Source organism: Balaenoptera ricei, chromosome 3, assembly GCF_028023285.1.
Source record: "Balaenoptera ricei isolate mBalRic1 chromosome 3, mBalRic1.hap2, whole genome shotgun sequence".
Taxonomy (NCBI): domain Eukaryota; kingdom Metazoa; phylum Chordata; class Mammalia; order Artiodactyla; family Balaenopteridae; genus Balaenoptera; species Balaenoptera ricei.
Window position 1 is genome coordinate 180,818,595 of NC_082641.1, and position 20,389 is coordinate 180,838,983.

The 20,389-nt window shown below is 59.8% G+C and overlaps 1 protein-coding gene across 1 annotated transcript in view; it reads right to left on the bottom strand.

The window, feature by feature from the left end:
• ATP8B3 (ATPase phospholipid transporting 8B3) overlaps window positions 1–20,389 on the bottom strand; it is a 24,182-nt gene continuing 3,793 nt past the window's right edge. The window contains exons 4-31 of the mRNA XM_059919183.1: window positions 19,415–19,473; window positions 18,845–18,936; window positions 18,305–18,418; window positions 17,225–17,323; window positions 16,836–16,897; window positions 16,341–16,413; window positions 16,162–16,232; window positions 15,685–15,767; window positions 13,698–13,856; window positions 13,208–13,296; window positions 12,498–12,688; window positions 12,176–12,384; window positions 11,033–11,061; window positions 10,783–10,945; window positions 10,238–10,432; window positions 10,044–10,156; window positions 8,277–8,441; window positions 8,061–8,172; window positions 7,099–7,174; window positions 6,754–6,874; window positions 6,085–6,469; window positions 5,760–5,983; window positions 3,338–3,421; window positions 2,953–3,192; window positions 2,642–2,780; window positions 2,263–2,390; window positions 661–984; window positions 1–567 (exon numbers count right to left, since the gene is read on the bottom strand). Of these exons, the coding sequence (XP_059775166.1) occupies window positions 82–567; window positions 661–984; window positions 2,263–2,390; window positions 2,642–2,780; window positions 2,953–3,192; window positions 3,338–3,421; window positions 5,760–5,983; window positions 6,085–6,469; window positions 6,754–6,874; window positions 7,099–7,174; window positions 8,061–8,172; window positions 8,277–8,441; window positions 10,044–10,156; window positions 10,238–10,432; window positions 10,783–10,945; window positions 11,033–11,061; window positions 12,176–12,384; window positions 12,498–12,688; window positions 13,208–13,296; window positions 13,698–13,856; window positions 15,685–15,767; window positions 16,162–16,232; window positions 16,341–16,413; window positions 16,836–16,897; window positions 17,225–17,323; window positions 18,305–18,418; window positions 18,845–18,936; window positions 19,415–19,473 (4,285 nt within the window). The 3' untranslated portion in view covers window positions 1–81. The remainder of the gene's footprint in view (window positions 568–660; window positions 985–2,262; window positions 2,391–2,641; window positions 2,781–2,952; window positions 3,193–3,337; window positions 3,422–5,759; window positions 5,984–6,084; window positions 6,470–6,753; window positions 6,875–7,098; window positions 7,175–8,060; window positions 8,173–8,276; window positions 8,442–10,043; window positions 10,157–10,237; window positions 10,433–10,782; window positions 10,946–11,032; window positions 11,062–12,175; window positions 12,385–12,497; window positions 12,689–13,207; window positions 13,297–13,697; window positions 13,857–15,684; window positions 15,768–16,161; window positions 16,233–16,340; window positions 16,414–16,835; window positions 16,898–17,224; window positions 17,324–18,304; window positions 18,419–18,844; window positions 18,937–19,414; window positions 19,474–20,389) is intronic.

Below are 20,389 nucleotides of genomic sequence, written 5' to 3' on the forward strand. Positions count from 1 at the left end.
TAGAGAAAGAAGAGCAGGTGGAGCCCCTGTCTTTGGGGGAAGGCCTCGTGATGCCGGGTGACACTTACTAAGCCTGGGCAGTCACTGCTGTTCCTCAGGCGAGGGCGGCAGCCCTGCCAGATCAGGTGGAGTTTGACCCTCGCTGGGCCCTGGCAGCCACTCCATGGGTGACGGCTGCCTCTCCACAGGTGAGGGCTCCACCTCCATCGGCTGCTCGCTGGTGGATGATCCTCTCGCAGTTGGTGGCGGAGTTTCCATCAGAGCAGTGAGGTTCGAGTTGGAAACTGGCACCGTCCCCTCCTTGGGGGGCCCGGGCTCCTTTTGCCAGGTGTATGGCCAGTTCTTCCAGGACAGTTTCCGGATCTTCCAGAGGGATGTCTTCTCCTGCAAGTGTGCTGACTGGCTCTTCAAAGACAGCTGGCTTGAAGACAGCATCTGGCTCTCAGAAGATGTCATCTGGCTCTCCTCCGCTGATAGTGGTGTCTCCTTGGTTGGTGGCAGACTCTCGGGAGTATATGGCCACGGCTCATATGACAGTGACCTCTCCTGCCTCTTCGGCAGCTTCTCCTGGAGAGAACCGGACAGCCGGTTTTTGGTGAGAGAGTGCTGGCTCTCCTGATAAGGAGAGGACTGCCCATCTACAGGCACGGATGAGCTCACCTCAGAGGCAGGCTGCACATCCTCGGAGGACACCTTCCCCTGGTGCTGGCGCCTGTTCCTCCCCAGGAACGACATCTTCCTGGGGTACCAGGAGGACTCCTCCATGCTCGAGGGCAGTTCATCGGGTGGCCTCGTGTGATCAACCAGCATGTCGCTGTTGACCCCTGGTGACCTCCGCAGAATTGTGCCCTGCGTGATGAGGTCCGCATAGCCCTCCCGGTGGGAGAAGGCATAGCTGGAGCGCCGGGTCCGTGCCTCCCGGAGGACATGGGGTATGGGCTCCACGGTGATGATCTCCTCACTTGTGGTCTTCTCCTCCTCCTCCTACAGAGCAAAGGGGAAAGCAGGAGTCATCAGGCTCCCAAGCCATGTTGACTGCTTTCGGGTCACCTGCCCCTCCAGTGGGGGCCAATCAGGGCCCTTGGCCACCATTGATTGGCCAGGCTCTTTCCTACCCAAGTTGACCCAACTGGAGTCCTCCATGGGACCTGACTTTTTTCTTTTTCTTTTTTATCGGCCACACCGCGCAGCATGTGGAATCCTAGTTCCCCAACTAGGGATCAAACCCGTGCCCCTTGCCATGGAAGTGCAGAGTTCTAACCACTGGACCCCCAGGGAAGTCCCGTGGGACCTGACTTTGGACCAGCCCATCAGATTCCTTCCCTAGGACCTGACTTTGGATCAGCCAATCAGAGTCTGGGGCAGCCCTATGTCCAGCCTGTGTGGCTGAAGGTGGCAGGTTTGTGGCCATGTCCTAGTCCACCATTCCAGTCAATTCTGGGGCCCAGCCCAGCTGAGACCCATCCTTCTAGATTCTGATTCCATGAGCCAGTGAGTCCTCTCCTCCACCATTTTTCATTGTGGTAAAATACACATAACATAAAATGTACCATTTCAACCATTTTTAAGTGCACAGCTCAGTGGCATTAAGTCCATTCACATTGTCGTGCAACCATCCCCACCATCATCTCCAGAACTTTCTCATCTTCCCAAACTGAAGCTCTGTCCCCAAGAAACACTGACTCCCCACCCCTCCCCCAGGCCCTGGCCCCCACCATCTACTTCCTGTCTCTATGGATGTGACTCCTCTGGGGACCTCCTGTGAGTGGGATCAGACAGTATTTGTCCTTTTGTGTCTGGTTTATATCACTGAGCATCATGTCCTCAAGGTTCATCCACATCGTAGTAGGTGTCAGAAACTCCATCCTTTTTAAGACTAGTATTCTTCTGTATGTCTATATCACATTTTGTTTATCCATCATCTGCCGACGAACACTGGGGTTACTCCTAAGTCCCCCTTTTGCCTGCCCCATTTCCAAGTCACTCCTGTCACCTCGACCCCCAAGCCCTAGTTACTTCCTGGCGGAAGTCTGACAGCACCAGCACTGGCCTTTTGCGTGCTTCCACTGCTTCCTCCCCAGGAAGTGCGGCCTCCCCTCTGGGGCCCTGAGGCCTGTCCTTTGGGCCCCCTGGGGGCACTGGGCGTGTGTCTGGTCTCCATCCTTGTACCCCCAGCTCTGCGTCTCTGTCGAGTCCCCGGCTCCCAGCTCAGGCTCCAGCTGCTGGGGTCCCACATATGCGGTGGGTACCCCCGCCCCTCACCTTGGGCCCTGGCTTCTGGAGGGCTTGGTAGATGATGCGGAAGGCCAGCACGGGCAGGGTGTTCAGTGACACGTTCAGCAGGATCACCAGCAGGATGGGGGGCTGGGACAGCACGCTGAGGTCAGCGTCTGGTGACAGGGCAGGGTCATGAATGGCCTGGGGTGTAGCCTCCCCAGGGCCTGCTTGGTGCCCCTCACCCCCCAACGCCCCATCTCCTTCCCCTCCCTTTACCCCAGGGATGCCTTTGTGAAAATTCCCAAAAGACACCGACATCCCCTGCACACACACACCCCCACCTGTATGGCCAAGGAGACCGAGGTTCAGAGAGGGTGCTCCGACTGGGGTCCCCCCCACTGCCCCGTCCCTGCTGGGGGCTCACACAGAAACGGGAAGGTCTTGGGGGAGACTTTGAAGAGCCAGATGCTCTGGGTGAGCCAGGTCATGACCGCGTAGAAGCCAAGGCTGAAGAAAATGGCCAGCACAGACAGGACGGTCCAGTACTTGGTGATGAGGATGATCTAAACAGGGAGGGGGCGTTAAGGCAGCGGGGCCAGGAACCCCGGGTGGCTCTCCGTGGGGAGGGTGGCGGCCCGGCCCCTGGGGCCCGTGAAGGGGCAGGTCACTGAGCGGGGAGACCTCAGTGCCTGTCTGAGGTCCCCTGGGGTGGGGTGGGCAGGCGGCCATGCCTACCTCCATGGTGATGGACAGCAGTCCCGACAGGGCTACGATCACCGCGAAAGACTGATAGTCACTGAAGCTGACAGGCCCAGCTGAGTCCCGGCTGATCCACAGGGTCATGAAGAAGTTGACCAGGGACGTGGCCGTGCCATGGGCAACGGCTTGGAGAAAGACCCAGTAGTTGAAGAGCTCGTCCTTCTGGCCCGCCATATACAGCTCGGGCAACTCCAGGCTCCGCTCGGCGCTCACGTCCTGTTGAGTTTGCAGTGGGGAAGCCGGCTCTCTAGGGACCAGGTGGGGACGTCCCCCACCCCACCCCAGTCCCCCAGGAGGAGAAGGTGGGGCAGAGACAGGAGCGTCTACAGGGAAGCAGGAGGCAAGGCATGCAGCTGCTCACCTGCTCGAAGAGCCCAATGTAGAGAACCGGGAGGGTGGTGTATAGCAGGTTGAAGAGCGCCAGGAACCAGCCTTCATACAGAGGCTGGGTGTGGGGTGGGGGAGAGGGGGAGAGGGGAGGGAGAATGAGGTGAGCCTTCAGAGCCAAATGGCCAGAAACAGAAACCAGCCTTTACCTGAGGAAACCCACCCAAGCTAGGTCGGCACCTGGAGAGGATTCCAGGTGACTTCGAAAGTCAAGTTGCAAGCAAGATTGGGGCTAAGATCAGCGCCACATTAAACGATAAAGACTGAAAGATAAAAGGCAGAGAGGGGCTTCCCTGGTGGCGCAGTGGTTAAGAATCTGCCTGCCAATGCAGGGGACACGGGTGCGAGCCCTGGTCTGGGAAGAACCCACATGCCGCGGAGCAACTAAGCCCGTGAGCCACAACTACTGAGCCTGCGCGTCTGGAGCCTGTGCTCCACAACGGGAGAGGCCGCGACAGTGAGAGGCCCGCGCACCGCGATGAAGAGTGGCCCCCACTCGCCGCAACTGGAGAAAGCCCTCGCACAGAAACGAAGACCCAACACAGCTAAAACTAACTAAATAAATAAATTTATTAAAAAAAATAAAAGGCAGAGAGAAAAAGCACGGTCTAATCCTTTTAAAGCAGCACCTTTGAGCCTGTTCTAAGTGGATGACTTCAATAAAAAGCTACAGGAGGGAAAACGGCTAGAGAGTGTGTTTTTAGATCATTTTCGATTTAGGAAATCACTGATGGGTAGGACAGTTGGAAGAGACCTCACAGACAAATAGCCCAGCTCCCTTCCCGAATGCATGAATCCAGACTAGTTAAAAGAATATCAGTTTCACCACTTTATATGCATTCTGGGATTGAGCAAATAAGTAACGATCAAACTTTTGACCAGAATCAAGTTTCTCACCATTGGAGATAAGAGTCACAAAGCAGTAAAAGGAAAAGGCTAAGCTGAGCCTTGTTCTGTGGGTCAGGAATCAGAGGTATCGGTGTGAACTCACATACACAAAAATAGATAGATGGATAGGTGCAGATAGCGATATAGATTTGCATCTAAACATGGGTTAATATGTGTGCATTTCCTAGCTCTGTCTACTGAGAGGGTAATGGCATCCCAGTAGCAATGACCACACTAAGCACTTGGATCTTGGTGTCTAGCTACCATTCTCTGGTGAAGAGAACCAGGGCTCCATATGGGAATGGCTCATTCCAGGGTTGGGGCACGGAAAAGACAAAATGGGCCTGGAACCTCCTGTAGCACCAGGAAGTGAGGATGTACTTGGAGAAGAGCAGGCACATGACAAAGGGGCAAATCGGGGACAACTTGAGCAACAAAGCATAGAATAAAATAAACACCCACGAGTCCACACTGATGGGAATAAATAATTGAATAAATAAATAGGGGAGAAGGAACAGTTCTTCCCATGGAAGAGTTCCAATTAACAAATACAGAAAGACTGGACACTGTCCCCTCTAAGATCAGGAACAAGACAAAGGTGCCTGCTTTCACCATGGCAATTCAACATTGCACTGGAAGTCCTAGCCAGAGCAATTAGTCAGGAAAAAGAAATAAAAAGTATCCAAATTGGAAAGGGAGAGGTAAAACTATCTCTATTTGCAGAGAACAGGATCTATATGCAGAAAATCCCAAAGGATTCACAGGAAAGCTACTAGAGCCAATAAACAAATTCAACAAAGTGGAAGGGCACACAGATCAACACACACAAAAAACTGTTTCTATACACCAGCAATAAGCAATCTCAAAAGTGAATTATGGAAACAATTCCATTTATAGCAGCATCTAAAAGAAGAAAATATCTAGAAGTAAAAAGTAAAACAAAAATATATATATTTATGAGGGGTGCTGCTGTAAAGCTCTCTCTCTAATGCCTGGGCATTAGTGATGGGAAGCTCATTCCCTCTCACAGTACTCTATCTTCAGACAATTTCCTTGCACACAGGGGACATCACTGCCCTACAACTCCTCTAACGCTCTGGAGAGCACAGCTAGTATTCACCATGATACTGTCAAGAGTCTTGAAGTTAGGGACCCAGCCCCCATAGTCTTATCTTCTCTCAAGTTCAAGCTCTCGTTCTCTCCCCTTGAAGGATGTATATTTGGAGCACCTGTCCTGCCCTTGCTCCAAAGCTCAAATTTGCCAAATATCCCTGAAAATGCTTGGCACTGAGCTGGGCATGGAACCATCCCTTCCCTTCATCTGGAATCTACACCTCTATGAATGCAGCCAAATAAAAGTCTGTGTTGCTCTGTGACTTCAGGCAAGTTCTGCCCCGTGAGGACCCCAGAGTGTGAGCCTGCCTGCTGCCTTCCTGGAGGCTGTGGGAAGGACACGGCAATCCCAGAGCACCGCCCCCGCCCCAAGAGGGGAGTTCCCTCCAGCGCACCTGGGCAGTGAAGCCGCTGTAGAAAGCGAACCAGATCTGGACCATCATGCTGGCCAGCGTCTTGTAGATAAAGTAGCGCAGGAACTTGCAGACGCGCATGTAGGACCAACGGCCATGCACCAGCAGCAGCCGCCGCAGGAAGCAGAACTGGGCCAGCACATAGTCGCTGTTCTGCACCGCCTGATTGCCCTCCTGACCCGCCAGCCCCACGCCAATGTCCGCAGCTGCAGGGGCACACGCAGCCTGTCGGCCCCGGGTCCCTCAGCTACCACCCCCAACTGCTGCCGGCCGCCAGCCTCCCCCCGCGCTGCTGCCCGCCACCCACTCTTAATCATGCTGACATCATTGGCCCCGTCCCCGACGGCCAGGGTCACCACGTCCTGGTATTTCTTGACCAGTGCCACGATCAAGGCCTTCTGCTTGGGCGTCACCCGGCAGCAGATGACCGCTTGGCACCGGGAGGCCAGCTCCACGAAGGCCCGCTCCCGTCGCACCTCGGCGCTCTCAAGGGCTTTGTAGCCCTTGTCCTGCGGTGCCAGCCCCGTGTTCCACAGCTGGATCCCAAGGACCCGCCACATCAGGGACAGGCGCCTGGTCTGCAGGAAGTCCGCCCTCTCCTCTCTGGGCTCCTGCCAGGGCTCCTCCTCATCCAAGCTCACGTTCTGGACCAGGGCCCGGGGCTCCTTGCGCAGGGAGAGCAGCAGCTGGTCCTGGCCCGCGGGGGACAGGGGGCGCGTCACTCAGCTGCACCCCTCCCCTCCAGGAACGCCCCGAATGGGCCCTCCTCCCGGCTGGACCTGACTGCATCCTTCCCTTGCTCTCGCCCTGCTGAGAACCATCTCTCGGTGTGACACTTCAGGCCCTTCGCCTTGGCTGGTCCAACACCACATCTGGGGGCCTTTTGGTGGAGGCCGTCCCCAGCCCCAGACCACGGCTCCTCCCAGCCCCCTCCCAGGTACCAGGGCCCCGCTGCCCACCCTGGGCTGACACTGACCAGGAACTCCCCGTTAATGACCAAGGCCATTTTGACCTGCAGGGGGAGCTGTTTCTTCAGGTGGCCCTTCTTGCCACCCTGCAGGCTATTGTTGCTCTCCCAGTAGACCTCCAGGATCCGCCTGCAGGGGTCCAGCAGGGGCTCAGCCACACCAGCCACACAGGCTTCCTTCTACCCACTCCCCAGCTGTGCCTTGGCTTCCCCCTCTGGGAGCCCCCCACCAGGCAGACGCTGAGGGCATTCTGCAGACCCCAGAGCCACGCCTGGGCCATGGGTGCCCTGCCCCCACCCTGACCCCCCCCAACACAGGCTCATCCACCCAACCACCCAACCCCCACTTCTTACACAATCTCCTTCTCCTCCAGAATGATCATATTCTCCGAGAGCAGCTGGCAGGCAAAGCCGATGTTCACCGCTGTCTCTGCAAACCAGCCCAGCTCAGCCCCTCCACGGCCCCCTGCCTGGGGGCCACGCCCACTCTGCACATCACAGCAGCATGCCCCTCCCCCTGGCCACAGCAATTGGTTTGGAGGAGGGCATGTGACCAGGCCAGCCAATGAGAGTCAGCCCTGAGACTTTGGTTGCAGCTCTGAGCAGAGGGGGCTCCATTCCACTCGCCTGGCTGGAGCTGGGCTGCCAGTGGGAGGTGGGTCTGGGGCCAGGGCCAAGGGATCGTTAGACATATCATGCTTAGGGCCTCAGGGCACTTCTAGGAACCCACAAAAATGAATTAATTTGTTTAAAAAAAATAAAGAAGCGGGAAAAAAATGAATATAAAAATCCAGCCTGGATATTTGTCTTTACACCAGCACAGCTGTTAAACGTCATTCTAAATACTTTGTGTGTACGTGCCTCCTGCCCACAGAAGTTCTAATGCAGCCCTGCGGGCACCCATGCCCAGTGGGTCCCCAAAGAAGCCTCAGCAGGGTGGAGTCAGAGCTCCACGGCCACAGGACCTGAGGCTCCATTCCAGCTTGGCTCCTGGGTGGCTGGGCAACCTCGGCAGGTGCCCATGCTCTCTGAGCCCCGCTGGGCCACCTGTGAGGCAGGGGTAATGAGGGCCCCACCGCATGGCGCTGCCAGGGGGCCAAACCCCAAGGAGACGCTCAGCATGGCAGCGGCCCACCCGAGGGAGGCGCCCAGGGGACCCCAGTCCATTGTTCCCGGTCCTCCCTTCCCAGGGACAAGGTGGAGGGCAATGCTGAACTCAGACAAGAGGGATGGGCCGACGGTGGTGCCTGGGCAGGGGTGAGCTCTCCCCGCGCCTCCCTTCTCCCCATGTTGGGGGTGGCCGCCCTGGGACCCACCTTGCTTGTCCCCTGTGAGAACCCACACTTTGATGTTCCCCTGCTTGAGACACTTGATGGTGTCGAGGACACCGTCCTGGAGCCTGTCCTCGATGGCTGTGGCTCCCAGCAGCTGGAGGTGGGCGTGGGGACAGACTGAGCAGGGACCCAGCTCCCTGGTGGGGCTGAGGGGCTGGAGCTGGGGTGCGGGCGCCCCTCCCCCTGAGCTCCACCCACCTGGAGGTTCTGCTCCATCTCCTCATACACCTGGTGCAGGGCGTGGGCACGGTTCTGCAGCAGGATGCTGGCTTCCTGGTGCCGCTGGCGCCACTCTTCGTACATGTCTTCGTCCACCTCCTTGCAGGCCACGCACAGTGTCCGCAGGGTCTGCTTGGCGAAGGACTGGGCCCCGGGTGGGCAGGCGGCGCTGCCACCCCCGCCAACCCCTGCCCCCTCACCCGGGCACCCCTCCAGCCCTCTCTCTCTGCCTGGGGTCACCCAACCTACCCGCCACCCACAGTCTGCCTTCCCGGGCAGGGGGAGCTGGGACCACGTGCCGCCCCTGCTCCACACCCGCTCTGTCTCAGCCCGCACCCCACCCCCCCACCCCCCTGAAGATGCCCAGCTCTGTTTTGCCCCCAGACCTCGCACCTGCCATTCCCCCTGCTTTGTGAGGCAAATTCTAACTATTCTGCAAGACACTGGGTGCAGCCCTGCCAGAACCCTCTGCCGTCAGGGCTCCCCCAGCCCCAGACCCCTCCCTCTGCCTCATTTTTCAAGGAGCTGAGGCCTCTGGGGTGGGTGGAACCGGAAGGATCCTGGGGACTCTGTCTCTAGACCCCAGGGAAGACCCAGAGCTCGCTTGTCCCAGGGGGTCCCATCGTGGCTCCTTCCTTCCCTCCTACGCCCCAACCCTCCCCCAGGCTTTTTGCTTGTTGCCCCGGGTCTTGCTTCTGTTCCTGACTGGAGGTGGGCTTGAGCGGCCGAGCTTGGACAGGTCAGGAGCTCCAGACAGGCCTGTGCTCCTCTCGTGCCTCAGTTTCCCCATCCGCTCCATAGGCGGTTAAGCCAAGCCGTCTTGCCGAGCTCCTGGGCTCTGGGTCATGGTTCTGACTGCACTTCCTCAGTTCTGGGTCACAAACCAGATGCCTGCTCCCCACCCCCCTCCCGGCAGAGGTAGAACAGGGCAGTCTGGGAGGCCCCCGTGTGGTGTGGAGGGACACAGGACATTTCTTTGCACAAACAGCCCCGCTGGCCCCTGTGCTGGGTGAGGCTGGGGACCTGCAGGGTCAGGGCTGGGCCAGCACTACAGGACAGCCCCATGTCAGGGTTGGTGCGGGAACAGCTCCCTGGAGGTGGGGACCTAAGGCTGAACCTTGAGGGCCAAAGGATACTAACTGAGCGCCAGAGTGGAGGAAGGCATTCCTAGCAGAGGGAATAGCGTGTGCAAAGGTCCTGAGGCAACACCTGAGCATGGAGGAAACTGCAAGCCAGAAACTGGGGTTCCGGGGAACCCCTCGAGGGCAAGGAGGGACCAGGCTAGACAGGACAGCAGAACACAGAAAGACACAGCCTGGAAAGTTGGGCCAAGGCGTTTGGGCTTCACCCACGGAGACAAAAGTTTTGGGGCAGAGAAGGCTGAGCGTGTCCTGAAACCTAGGCCTGGCTGGGGTAGGGGGGTAGCAACCAGAGCAAAAGCCCAACCACAGGGTGTCCTTGCGTGACTGAGAAAAAGATGTTCCCTTTGGGCAGGTGCAGCTTGGAGTTTGGCTCCCTCTCCAGTCTCTGTGTGTGTGTGTGTATATGTGTGTGTGTGCGTGTGTGTGTGTGTGTGTGTGTGTGTGTGTGCGTGTTGGGCAGAACAGTGCACAACCTGATCAACTGTACATGGCCGCCCTGGGTACCTGAGGCCATTTCTCTGCACACTCTCCTTTCCTGCCCTTCTCCTCCTGTCCCTGTGCCCTTGACCCTGCCCCTCCACCCTCCCTTCCCACAGGGACTCACGGCCAAGGCCTCCTCCGTGGTCCGCTCCATCAGGCCTTTCTTCTGCAGGCGCTCATAGATGACCGTGTCGGCCCCTTTGGTGTAGAGGTAGATGGAGCCCTCGGGGTTGCGGACTGTGGAGGAAGAGCCCTGGCTGCCCACACACGCTCCCCTCTCCGCCTCCCCCCACCCCACCTGGAGCCACAGGGGCTCACCCAGCACCGACATCCGCTTGCGCACGCTGTTGAAGTCCATCATGGCCAGGACCTGGTACACCCGCTCCTCTCCCAGCTCCATCACAGTGATGCTGTTCTGCGTGCGTGCCAGGAACACGTAGCCGAAATTCCGGGCTGCCGTGACCAGCGCCTCCTCGTCTGGGGAAGCTGCCTGGTACAACAGCTGGTCTGGCCCGGGAGGGGGGTGGGGTGGAGGAGGGGGAGGGGGCTGAGAGCCTGCCCTCCATCAGTGACCCACCACCCAACCATCTGCGCAGCCTTAGCACAGGGAGAAAGTGGACACAGGAGGTGCCCGTCAGGTATTTGCGGGATGACGGTCTCTTGCGCCGGCACAACCTCTAAGCTTGGCTCCCAATGTCCATGACCTCCTCCTCCCTGCGCGATGACAGGCCCGGACACCCTCTGCGGAAAAGGTTGGGGCTCGGGCCAGGGGCCTGCGCACCCTCTAACCCGGCTGAGAGGGCCCCGGGAGTTGGGCGGGAGAGTGTCTCAGGAGGCCAGGGCGGAGGCAGCCCTGGGGGCAGGCTCACTGTTCTTCTCCCGCACCATCACCGTGTGGCAGATGGCCAGTACGCGCCAGAACTCGCGCACCCTCCGGTCCTGGTTGGCCCGCACAGCCTGCAGGAGCTCTGCGTTGCGGAAGTGCAGCTTCCCGTCGGCAAACTTGTTCCAGAGGTAGGGGTCCTCCTGGGGGGCAGTGGGGGGACAGGCCAGCCCTGGGTGGGTCCCTGTCCGTGCCCCCACCATCTGGGGCTTCAGGGCGGCCGGGCTCACCTTGAGTAGGGTGTCCTCTTCCTCTGAGCCTGGGGAAAGACCCTGCTTCAGGCCTCAGCTCCTGGGCCCTGCATGGGGTCCCACAGCGCCCCCTCCCCGGTCCGGGCTTCCTGGGGACGCCGGATGCAGCTGGACCAGCCAGGCCTGAGCTCTGGACCCAACGCCCCAAGCAGCCAAAGGCCCCAGCCTCAGCTTCTGCCCGGAGGAGGCAAAGGATGCAGCCCCGTGTCCCAGGGGCCCTGGGAGGGCGTCCCAGAGTGGGGCTCAGCCCTGTGGAACATGTTTTAGTTTGACTTCCTCATGGTGTCTTTTTTTTTCTTTTTTTTTTCCTCCCCTGCCATGCTGTGCAGCATGCGGGATCTTAGTTCCCCGACCAGGGATCGAACCTGTGCCCCCTGCAGTGGAAGCGCAGAGTCTTAACCACTGGACCACCAGGGACGTCCCTGGTGTCCTTTTAAAATTTGGACTTGGCTACCTGCTTTGAAAACTCGGGTGATTTCACATGAAAACCTGGGTCCGAAGCACTTCTAGAAACATCAGAGGACCCAGCCTGGGGTTGGTGCCGCTCAACCCCAGTGCCCCCCATCACTCCGAGAGCCTGGCTGAGGGTCAGGTGGCATCTACCCGAGGGCGTGGGCCCAGGTCTATTTGTCATGCTGGCGACTGCCCAGTGGGGTCCTCTGTGGGCTCCCGGTCTACACCGTGTCCGCTAATTATAAACTAGACTCCCTCTGCACCAGTTTCTGTGTGGCCTGCGAAGCTAAGAATGTTCTTCGCATTTCTAGATAGTTGGGAGAAAATTGAAAGAGGAATATTATCTTATCTGACACGTGGAAATGCTATGAAATTCAAAAATTCGTCGTCCCTGCGAGAGGCGGCTGCTTTCCCAGGACAGAGAGGGGGCTGTCCCAGCGGCCAAAGATACTGACTTGTCGTGGGTCCTTTACAGGAATAGCTTGCCGACCCCCAAGTGAGAAGAAGCCCTTTGGCAACGGTTCTGGGGCACCAATCTGGGCGGGATGCTGGGTGCGGGCAGCACCCATGGAGGTCTCAGGACGGGGGCGGCCCCGTGTGGCGGGTCCCAGTGGGGGAGGCGGAGGGCTGGTGGGCCCGGGAAGGCGGCCGGGCGGGGCGGGGCCCCACCGTAGATAACGCCGTTGATGCAGCACTTCTTGAAGGTCATGATGTTCTGTGTGAGCGTTCCCGTCTTGTCGGAGAAGATGTACTCCACCTGGCCCAGCAGGTCGTTGAGGCTGGTGCTTCGCGCTTTGGCGGGCAAGTCCTGGGGCTCGTAGTACATGCGCTCATCCCAGTTGATGAAGATGCTGTTCCCCAGGTGGATGAACTCGGCCCTGCGGACCCAAGCACGCACGCGGGGTCACCGCCCAGCCCGCGGGCCGCCTCGCCCTCCCGCCCCTCCCTCCCAGCTCAGCAGAGGGCGGGGCGCGCCGGCCCCGGGGCTCACAGGATGAACATGGCCATGGGCACCATGACGCTGAGCAGGACGAGGAAGCCCCAGAAGATGAAGAAGGTCTGGGTGGCCTCGCTGCGCACGTGCTGAGCAGACACGTAGTGGTGCTTGGCCTTGAACTCCCTCACCTTGTACCGGAAGCCCAAGGTCAGGACCGCGGAGATTACCACCATGGACAGAAAGATCTGCGCGGTGGATGGGGGGGGGCGTTGGGGCGCAGCGTGAGGGGGCCCGGGCGGCAGCGAGACACCCCGGGGACGCGCCCACGGGGACACGCGCGCGCTCAGTGTGAACGAACAAGCACAGAGAGGGGATGCCCCCCCGCCGGGCTTCGCGGCTGCTATTTTTTAAATTATTATTTCGATAACTTTTAAAAAGGTAAAGCTGGTTAGGCAAAAAATTAAGGATTGTTAAACGTCCGTGGAGGATAGGTGAGCATTTTATTATCTCCTGTGGGTTTGGAAAACGTCAGGATCAAATATTATTTTATAAAAACTTTTTTTTTTTTTTTTTCCCCAAATGGTCATTTTAAGAAAACATTCTCTGGCCCGAAGACCTGTCCGCAGGATCAGGCTGCATATTTGGCAGAGGAGGGAAACTGAGGCCTGGAAGATGACAGCCGGGGCTTCTGTATATGGGGTAGGGCCCTCTCCTTCCCCTCCTCCGTGTCGCCCCACCCAGGGCAGGGGCTCTGGGAAGCTCACCAGGACCACCAGTCTGTTCATCAGATGGTCTATCTTGGTTCTCTTCAGATGGATCTTGCCACAGTTCTTCATGATCTTTGTGTCAAAACCTGCAAGGTTTCCATCCATCCGTCCATCTGTCCATGCATCCATCCATTTATCCATCCACTCTTCCATCTACTCACCCATCCACCCGTCCTACATCCCTCTTGGGTGGAGGTTGGGTCATCCCCCCACCCAACCATCCACCTGCCCAGCCTCCCATCCTTCCGTCTACTACAAGCACCCCATTTTTCCCAGTCAAAACAAAGGTGCCGGCTCAACTTGTCCATTTCCACAGTTTCAGAACTGAGCGTGCAGAGAAACCACGCCAGGAGCCCCTCATCACACAGCAGCAGACATGCAGCGGCCGTGCCTGGCCATGTGACTTCTTGCCACTGACTTCAGGGTTCTCACCCACCCACTCCTGACCTGGACGGCACACGCCCCAGGGTCCCCGGAGTGGCTGTACCGGCGTAGATGACCAGTCCATAGCAGGTGTCCGTGTTCCGGATCTTGCAGCCGCGCAGGAGGATGTTGCCGCTATCCAGCGGGTATTTCTTGCCCTTCCACTCCAGGCACCCCACAAAGTGGTGCATCCGGCTGTTGGGTTCCTCACACACCACTTTGCCTGGGGGCGAGCCAGCGGTCAGGGAGTCTCGGGCATAGCTGGGCTCAGCCACCCCTCTCCAATGTGGGGTCGGGGGGTACTCAGGGAATGTTCCTGTCATCCTCCGGCTGGGGCCACCCTCACAGGCCCTGCCCTGCCCCAAACCTGACCTGCTGACACCTCCACCCCCACCACACGGCCTCCTCCTGGATGCTCCAAAGCTGGCCATTCCCGGCCTCAGGACCTTTGTGTGTCCTATCCCCTGTGGTTGCACTCATACTTCCTCAGGGAAGCTCTCCTTGATCCTCCAGCCAGATCAGGTACCTCCCCCCATTAAGCCCCCTCCTCGTGGTTACAATCCTGGGATGTCACCAGATATTAACGTCTGTGAGGTTCTCGAGTGCAGGCGCCAGCCTTGTCTCGGTTGAGCTGGGGACCCCAGGGCCCAGCCCAGCACCTGGCACACAGTAAGTGCTCAATAAATGTGTGAGGAGGGAAGGAAGGAAGGGATGCCCCCATCCAGCACCCTAAACCACAGGGGCCAAATGCAGGGTACAGCGTAGAGTTCCCCAGCAGGCGGTAGGGGAGGGCCTTTCCCCCATCACCCTGAGAAAGTGCTACCACCGGCCTCACTCGCGTTTGACAAAACCCACCCAGGATGCAAAGGCTGGCCCCTGGCAGCATCTGGCGGGGTAGGGGCTGGGACCCCAGAAGGGAGTCGGCTGGGGGCCATGGGGCTGCTCCTGAATGACCCTCACCTGCTCCACCCCTTCCTTCTCAGGGTGCAGAGCCTGAGTTTGTCCTGAACGTAGAAATGAAAGCTGTCTGGGCGGGTGGGGAAGGGCAAAGGACTACGGAGGAGCCACAGGGCAAGCCCACGCCACTCGCCACCCATCTGAACCTCGGTCCCCTTCTCTGGCAAATGGGGCCACGCCTTGCAGGAATTCTGGGGCAGCTGGGCCAGGTCAGGACCCAGAGAGAGCCATCGGGATGGGAAGGCCTTTCCCCAGATTCATGAGCAGACATGCAACCAGTGTTTGGATGTTGGGAGCAGAGGGGCTGTGGTTGGAGAGAAGGGTCCTGGTCTGCTCCAGAACCAATTAGAGTAACTTGCCTCTGCAACATGACAGGGGAATAATGATAAAAATGACAATCATTTTTAAAAAGTATCCCCTCGCTGGGTCCTGGCAAACAGTAACTGGATCCCTAGTGTGAAACGGTGTGAAATGTCATACTTTCCTGGTGGAAAATAAGAAACTTGGAGGTGGAGGATGGTTCCCTGTTCCCATGGGCCTCTCCCACCATGCAGGTGAATTGCTAGCCAGTGTACACAGGCTGCCTTTTTTTTTTTTTCCTGGCCATGCCACGCAGCTTGCGGGATCTTAGTTCCCCGACCAGGGATTGAACCCGGGCCCGGGCACTGAAAGCGCCAAGTCCTAACCACTGAACCACCAGGGAATTCCCACAGGCTGCCTTTTTGCATAAACAACCGAAAGCGTTTGCTTTGAAGTGTGCTAAAAATAAAATGTATCACTTGATAAAACGCCCAGCACATTTCGTAATAACAACAGAAAATGCCTCCACTGTTGCATCAATTTAAGGGATTTGATATGGGCCTGGAATAACCCCGTCTCTTAAAAGCTATCCCAATCCCAACGGTCTGGGCATAAACGAGACAAGGGAAAACGCAGGAGAACTGGCTGTGCCCATCTGGAGGCCAGAAGCCACCCAACACACCCCACTGCACCCCATCACCATCCCCCACCCCAGCAAGTGGGAAACCTGTGCTCCCACCGCTCAGGGGGGCAGACAGGGCCCAGAGCGGGTGGATGGCTCTGCCAGCTCCCACCTTGGAAGGACGCCATCTTCCTTATACTGGTCAGCTCGTGGTGGGTGATCGTCGGGGCCTGCCTGAACTTCAAGTTGGTCTCCCTGGTGACGAGAAGTGGAGTGAGGTGAAAGGTGGGGACAGACAGTGCCCGGGCAAGTCGTCCCCAGCCTCCTTCCAGAGCCCCTCCAGCATTTTCCCCGAGCACCCATTGTGCACCAGCTGCCAAGCACAAGGCTGAGGCCCAGAGAGGGAGAGGGCCTTGCCCAAGGTCACGCAGTGCGTTTGCCAACGGGCTGAGGCCAAACCCTAGGCCTTTTTGCTTTGGCACCTGGCACCCAGTGGGGCTTCCAGAAATACTGGTGCATCTTACTGCCCCTGCTGGTTCGCAGGCGCCCCCCCCAATCCATGCTCCCAGGGCAAAGGACCACAATATCCAAGTGGGCTGGGAAAGCAGCCCCCAGGCCCTTGAAAGCCCTAGTGATAACCTGGTCTCACCCGTCGATGTCAGCCGTCTCTACGTAGCACAAGCTGCTGGGCTCCGTGCTGGCCAGCAAGACCAAGTCGGCCTGGGGTGGGGAGCGGGGTGGGAGGAGACGGTGTTGCACGGGGCGGGGGGTGGGGGGGGAGGAAGACAGGTGGGGGGCGGCCGTGACCCCTGGAGCCCGCCAGCTCACCGGGACGATGCTGTCTTTGTGCAGACAGACCACGTCTCCTACACACAGATTCTTCCACTTTCTCCACAGGAAGCTGCGTGGGTGCGGGCGGCAGGGGTGAAGGCGGGGGAGGGGGGTCCTCCCAGCCCCCACCCACCTGCCCTGGGGGCTCAGCCTTGACCGCCCCCTCCTCCCAGGTTCCAAGCCCCTTCAGACCTTCCCGCCCTCCCCTTGGGCTGAACGCTCAGCTCCACGAGGGTGAACACTTGGGTCTTCAGCCTCTGCCCCTTCACAGGGCCCACCCCAGGCCTGGTAGACAGCAGGCGCCTAATAAGTGCTGGTCTGGGTTGCCCCCCCACCCCCACCCCGCCGTCAGACCCAACCAGGACGTCCGGGAGCATGGAAGGTGCTGGACCATCTTCCGGGCACCCCTCCCTGCGGTGTCCATCCATCCCCCTCTGCGCTGGGGTCCCCCCGCCCGGGGATGGACCCTGTGCCCGGCTGCCACGGCCTCACCTCTTCCCCATCAGGATCTGGCATGGCCTGTTGTTGATGTTCCTGTCGCTCCTGTGTCGCCCCTGGGCCGACAGGGACGTAGGTCAGAGCGATGGCGCTGCCCCCCACGCCGCCCAGGTGACCGTACAGACTCAGGTGCCCCACTAGCAAGCCCACACCCTGCTGTGTCCGTCCAGCGACCCTGCCCTCAGGAGGGCGGGGGCAGCGGCAGAAGGAGGGCAGTTTCCTGCCTCTGCCGCCCGCGTTGACACCAAGGTAACCTCATCGGCCCCTGCCCCTCGTGGCCACAAGGCACGATGGACGCTGCAGCCCACCGGGGCTGCCCGGGCCGACCTTCCTCCCGCCGTGCCCAGGAGTCCTGAGGGCCCGCCTGCCCCCGTCCCACTCACAATGTCATCCACCAGGTCTCGGGTGGCCCGGATGGTGAGGAGGCCAACAAGCGGGGCGAACAGAGTGAACCAGGGCAGCGTGGAGATCTCGGGGATGCCCTGACACAGGAGTGGGGGGATCACGCTGGCCAGCCGTCCTGGGTGCCCCTGCCCTGCCCCCGCCCACACGCCCAGCAGCCCAACCCGGCATCGTGTGTTCCGACCTCAGTCCCTCTCCCTACCCAGACCTCCTCCCCAGCAATGCCTTCTCCTCTCCCCTCCACGCCCCGCTCCTACGTTCTCTCCTCCAGGAAGCCTTCCCAACCCCAAGCTTGTTCCCTCCTCAGGGCCTTGGCTCTCTCTGGCTCCCCTCCCTGTAACCCTCAGGTCTGAGCTCCGAGTGGCCCCTAGACCAGTCTGGGGGGGGGGGTCCCCGTCCCCATCACTGGTCCCCACCATGTGGTTTAATGACAGTCACCTCCCACACTCCCTGGGCCACCTGAAGACAGGTGTTAGGGCCACTGCTGGGTCCCCAGTACCCACAATAGGACCTGCACACAGTAGGTGCTCAATAAAAGTTTATCGGATCAACGGATAAAAGCAGAGTGTCTCATTTCACTCAGAACAGAATGAGAAACTGGGTGCGGTTGGGGTGCTCTGGAAACTGCCCATCCCTCACCCATCTCCACCCATGACCGGCCTGATGCCAGGAAGTGACCCGGCGGGTCCCAAGAACCTGATCCTTCCTCCTGGCCCTCTGGGATCAGCTCAGCCTGCTGGGGCCAAACGGGTCAGGAGGCCTCCTCAGACCTGGAGGGGCCACCCATGCACCCTCGGCATCCAACATATATTGAGCGCCTCCTGTGTGCCAGGCCCTGGGCCGGGCAGTGGGGACCCAGCCATGAGGGTGCTCCCAGTGTGAGGGGGGCCGGACACTGACCCACCAGCCACACAGACAAACACGAGGTAGGACCACCCTGGGTCTACAGAGCCACGTGGGAAGGTGGGAAGGGAGGGCTTCCTGGAGGAGGTGGCTTGAGCAGGTAGAAGGAGTGGAGTGGGCACAGGTGCTGACCCCTGGGGCTGCCCCACCCGCCCCACCTGGAGGATGATGATGAGAAGGAAGTAGAGGTTGGACATGCGGTGGAACTGCTCGTACAGGTTCAAGGGCAGGAAGGAGAAGACGTTGTACTTGGCCGTATGGATGACGTTCCTCTGGGACGAGAGCCGGCAGCCGGCATGGGGGCGCCGCCCAGGAGGGCCCAGGTTCCCACCCAGCCCCACCCGGCCTCCCCCTTCCCTCCGGCCACAACCAGCGCGGGTGCAGACCCAGTGAGCCAAGCTGTGACCCCAGGACTCCCCGCGTGAGACGCAGGCAGGGGGTTTCTGGTAGAGCCCAACGGACACGCTGTACCGTGAAGGTTTCCTAGTAACTTATTTAGGGCGGAGGAGACACGCGAAGCGCCAGCACCGGACCCCACAACTCAGCGAGGGCGGCGCTACGGTCCTCAGGACTAAGTGGACTGACCCAGCGTGCAGAGCTTGGGTGGCAGGTCCCGAAGGCCCGCGGGGGTGGGGTGGGGGTGGGGGTGGGGGTGGGGACGGGGGAGGCCTGTGCCGTGGGGGGCTGGGCCTGCCCACCTTGTACTTCTTCCTCTGCCAGCACAGGAAGACCTTCTCCTTGAACTGGTTGTTGTAGGACCGGTTGTTGGCTTGCACCTCCCAGGTGAACTCTGAGGCCCGAGAGGACAAACACGGGCTAACGACACCCTGGAGGAAGGCTAAGGGGCCCCCCGGGGATCCAGCCGGTAAACAGATGAGAGGGCCCACGCGGCCCCTGCACAACAGTAGGCGCTCGGGGAGCCCAGGTGGATCTGAGCATCCGGCTCCCCTTGAGCCAATCCCTAGGCCCTGGGAGACCCACTCACGCACATTCTGTCTACAGAGGGGTAAACTGAGGCCCAGGGACGGGCGCCGAGGTGTCCGAGGCTCCACTCCCTGCCCAGATAGTTCTGGGCTCACAGGCCCACAAATCCTGAGTCCACCTTTCAGTGATAGGGTTTTGAACTCTTTGTAACCCACTGAGAACCCCGCGCTGGGCCTCCCGTCTCCCCACTTCAGTCACTGCACTCTAACGCCCCTTGTAGGGGTCCCCCTGGCACCCCCTCACTCTACCCCCAGCCCTGCACCCGCTCTTGGCCGGACACGCACCTGAGTTCTTCTCCTCCTCAAGGTCTTCTCGGTACGCGAGGCTGCCCATGCTGGTGGGGCTGTCGAGGAGAGGGGCCTGAGGTCACACTGGCGGCCGGACAGTGCCCACCACTCCACCTTCTTTGATGTCACTTCCCACGTCCATCTGCTGTCCCCTCCCCAGGCTCTGGAGGTCCAGTCACCAGCTGTGAGTCCTTCCCCGTTACAGCCGGTCACCCGGCCGCTGCTCCCCACCCCCACGGCCCCCCATGGCCCCCCATGGTCGGCCCCCATCACCTCTCCGGGGCCGATCGCACGCACATCCTCCCGGGCCCCCCTGCTGCCCCTCCTGCCCCAATCCCCACACGGCACACGATGCCCAGCCTGGTCAGGTGCTCAGTCAGTTTGTTGACAGACTAAATGGGGCCCCAGGGCTCTCCATCATGTCTCGAAGTGTGTTTGAGGACCAAGGGGCTGAGAGGTCTGAGTGTGGTGTTGGGGCAGGGACCACCAGCCCTCCACAGAGCCCGGAGCCTTCCTAGTCCTTCGATGCCCTTGGCAGCTCCCCAGATGACTTCCACCCCCAGCACTCGGCAGCTCCCTACTCCCCACGCCCTGGCCCCGCTGTTCCCTCTGCCCTGAGCACCATTCCCCCTCGCATGGCCGGAGCCTCCTCACCCTTCGGCTCTCAGCCCCTACTTCTCCTACTGCCCAGCCTTGTTCTGGCGCCTCCTCTGGGCTTCCCCTCTGCCTTCGGGATCCCCCATCCCAGTTCTGATCACCCTCTCCCCTCTGCTTCTTCCCCTGTCTGGGCTGCCTGCTGAAATTGGAACCTCCCAGGGCAGGGACTGCTGGCGTCTGGGTCACTGGTGTCGAGGGGGGCGGGCCCCCAGGGGGAGGGCCTGGCTCAGGGCCAGCTCTGATGCTCCTGGGGGCCCAAGCAAGGCCAGTGCCCATTCACCAGATGAGGAAAAGTGAGGCTCAGGGTGAGGCTCA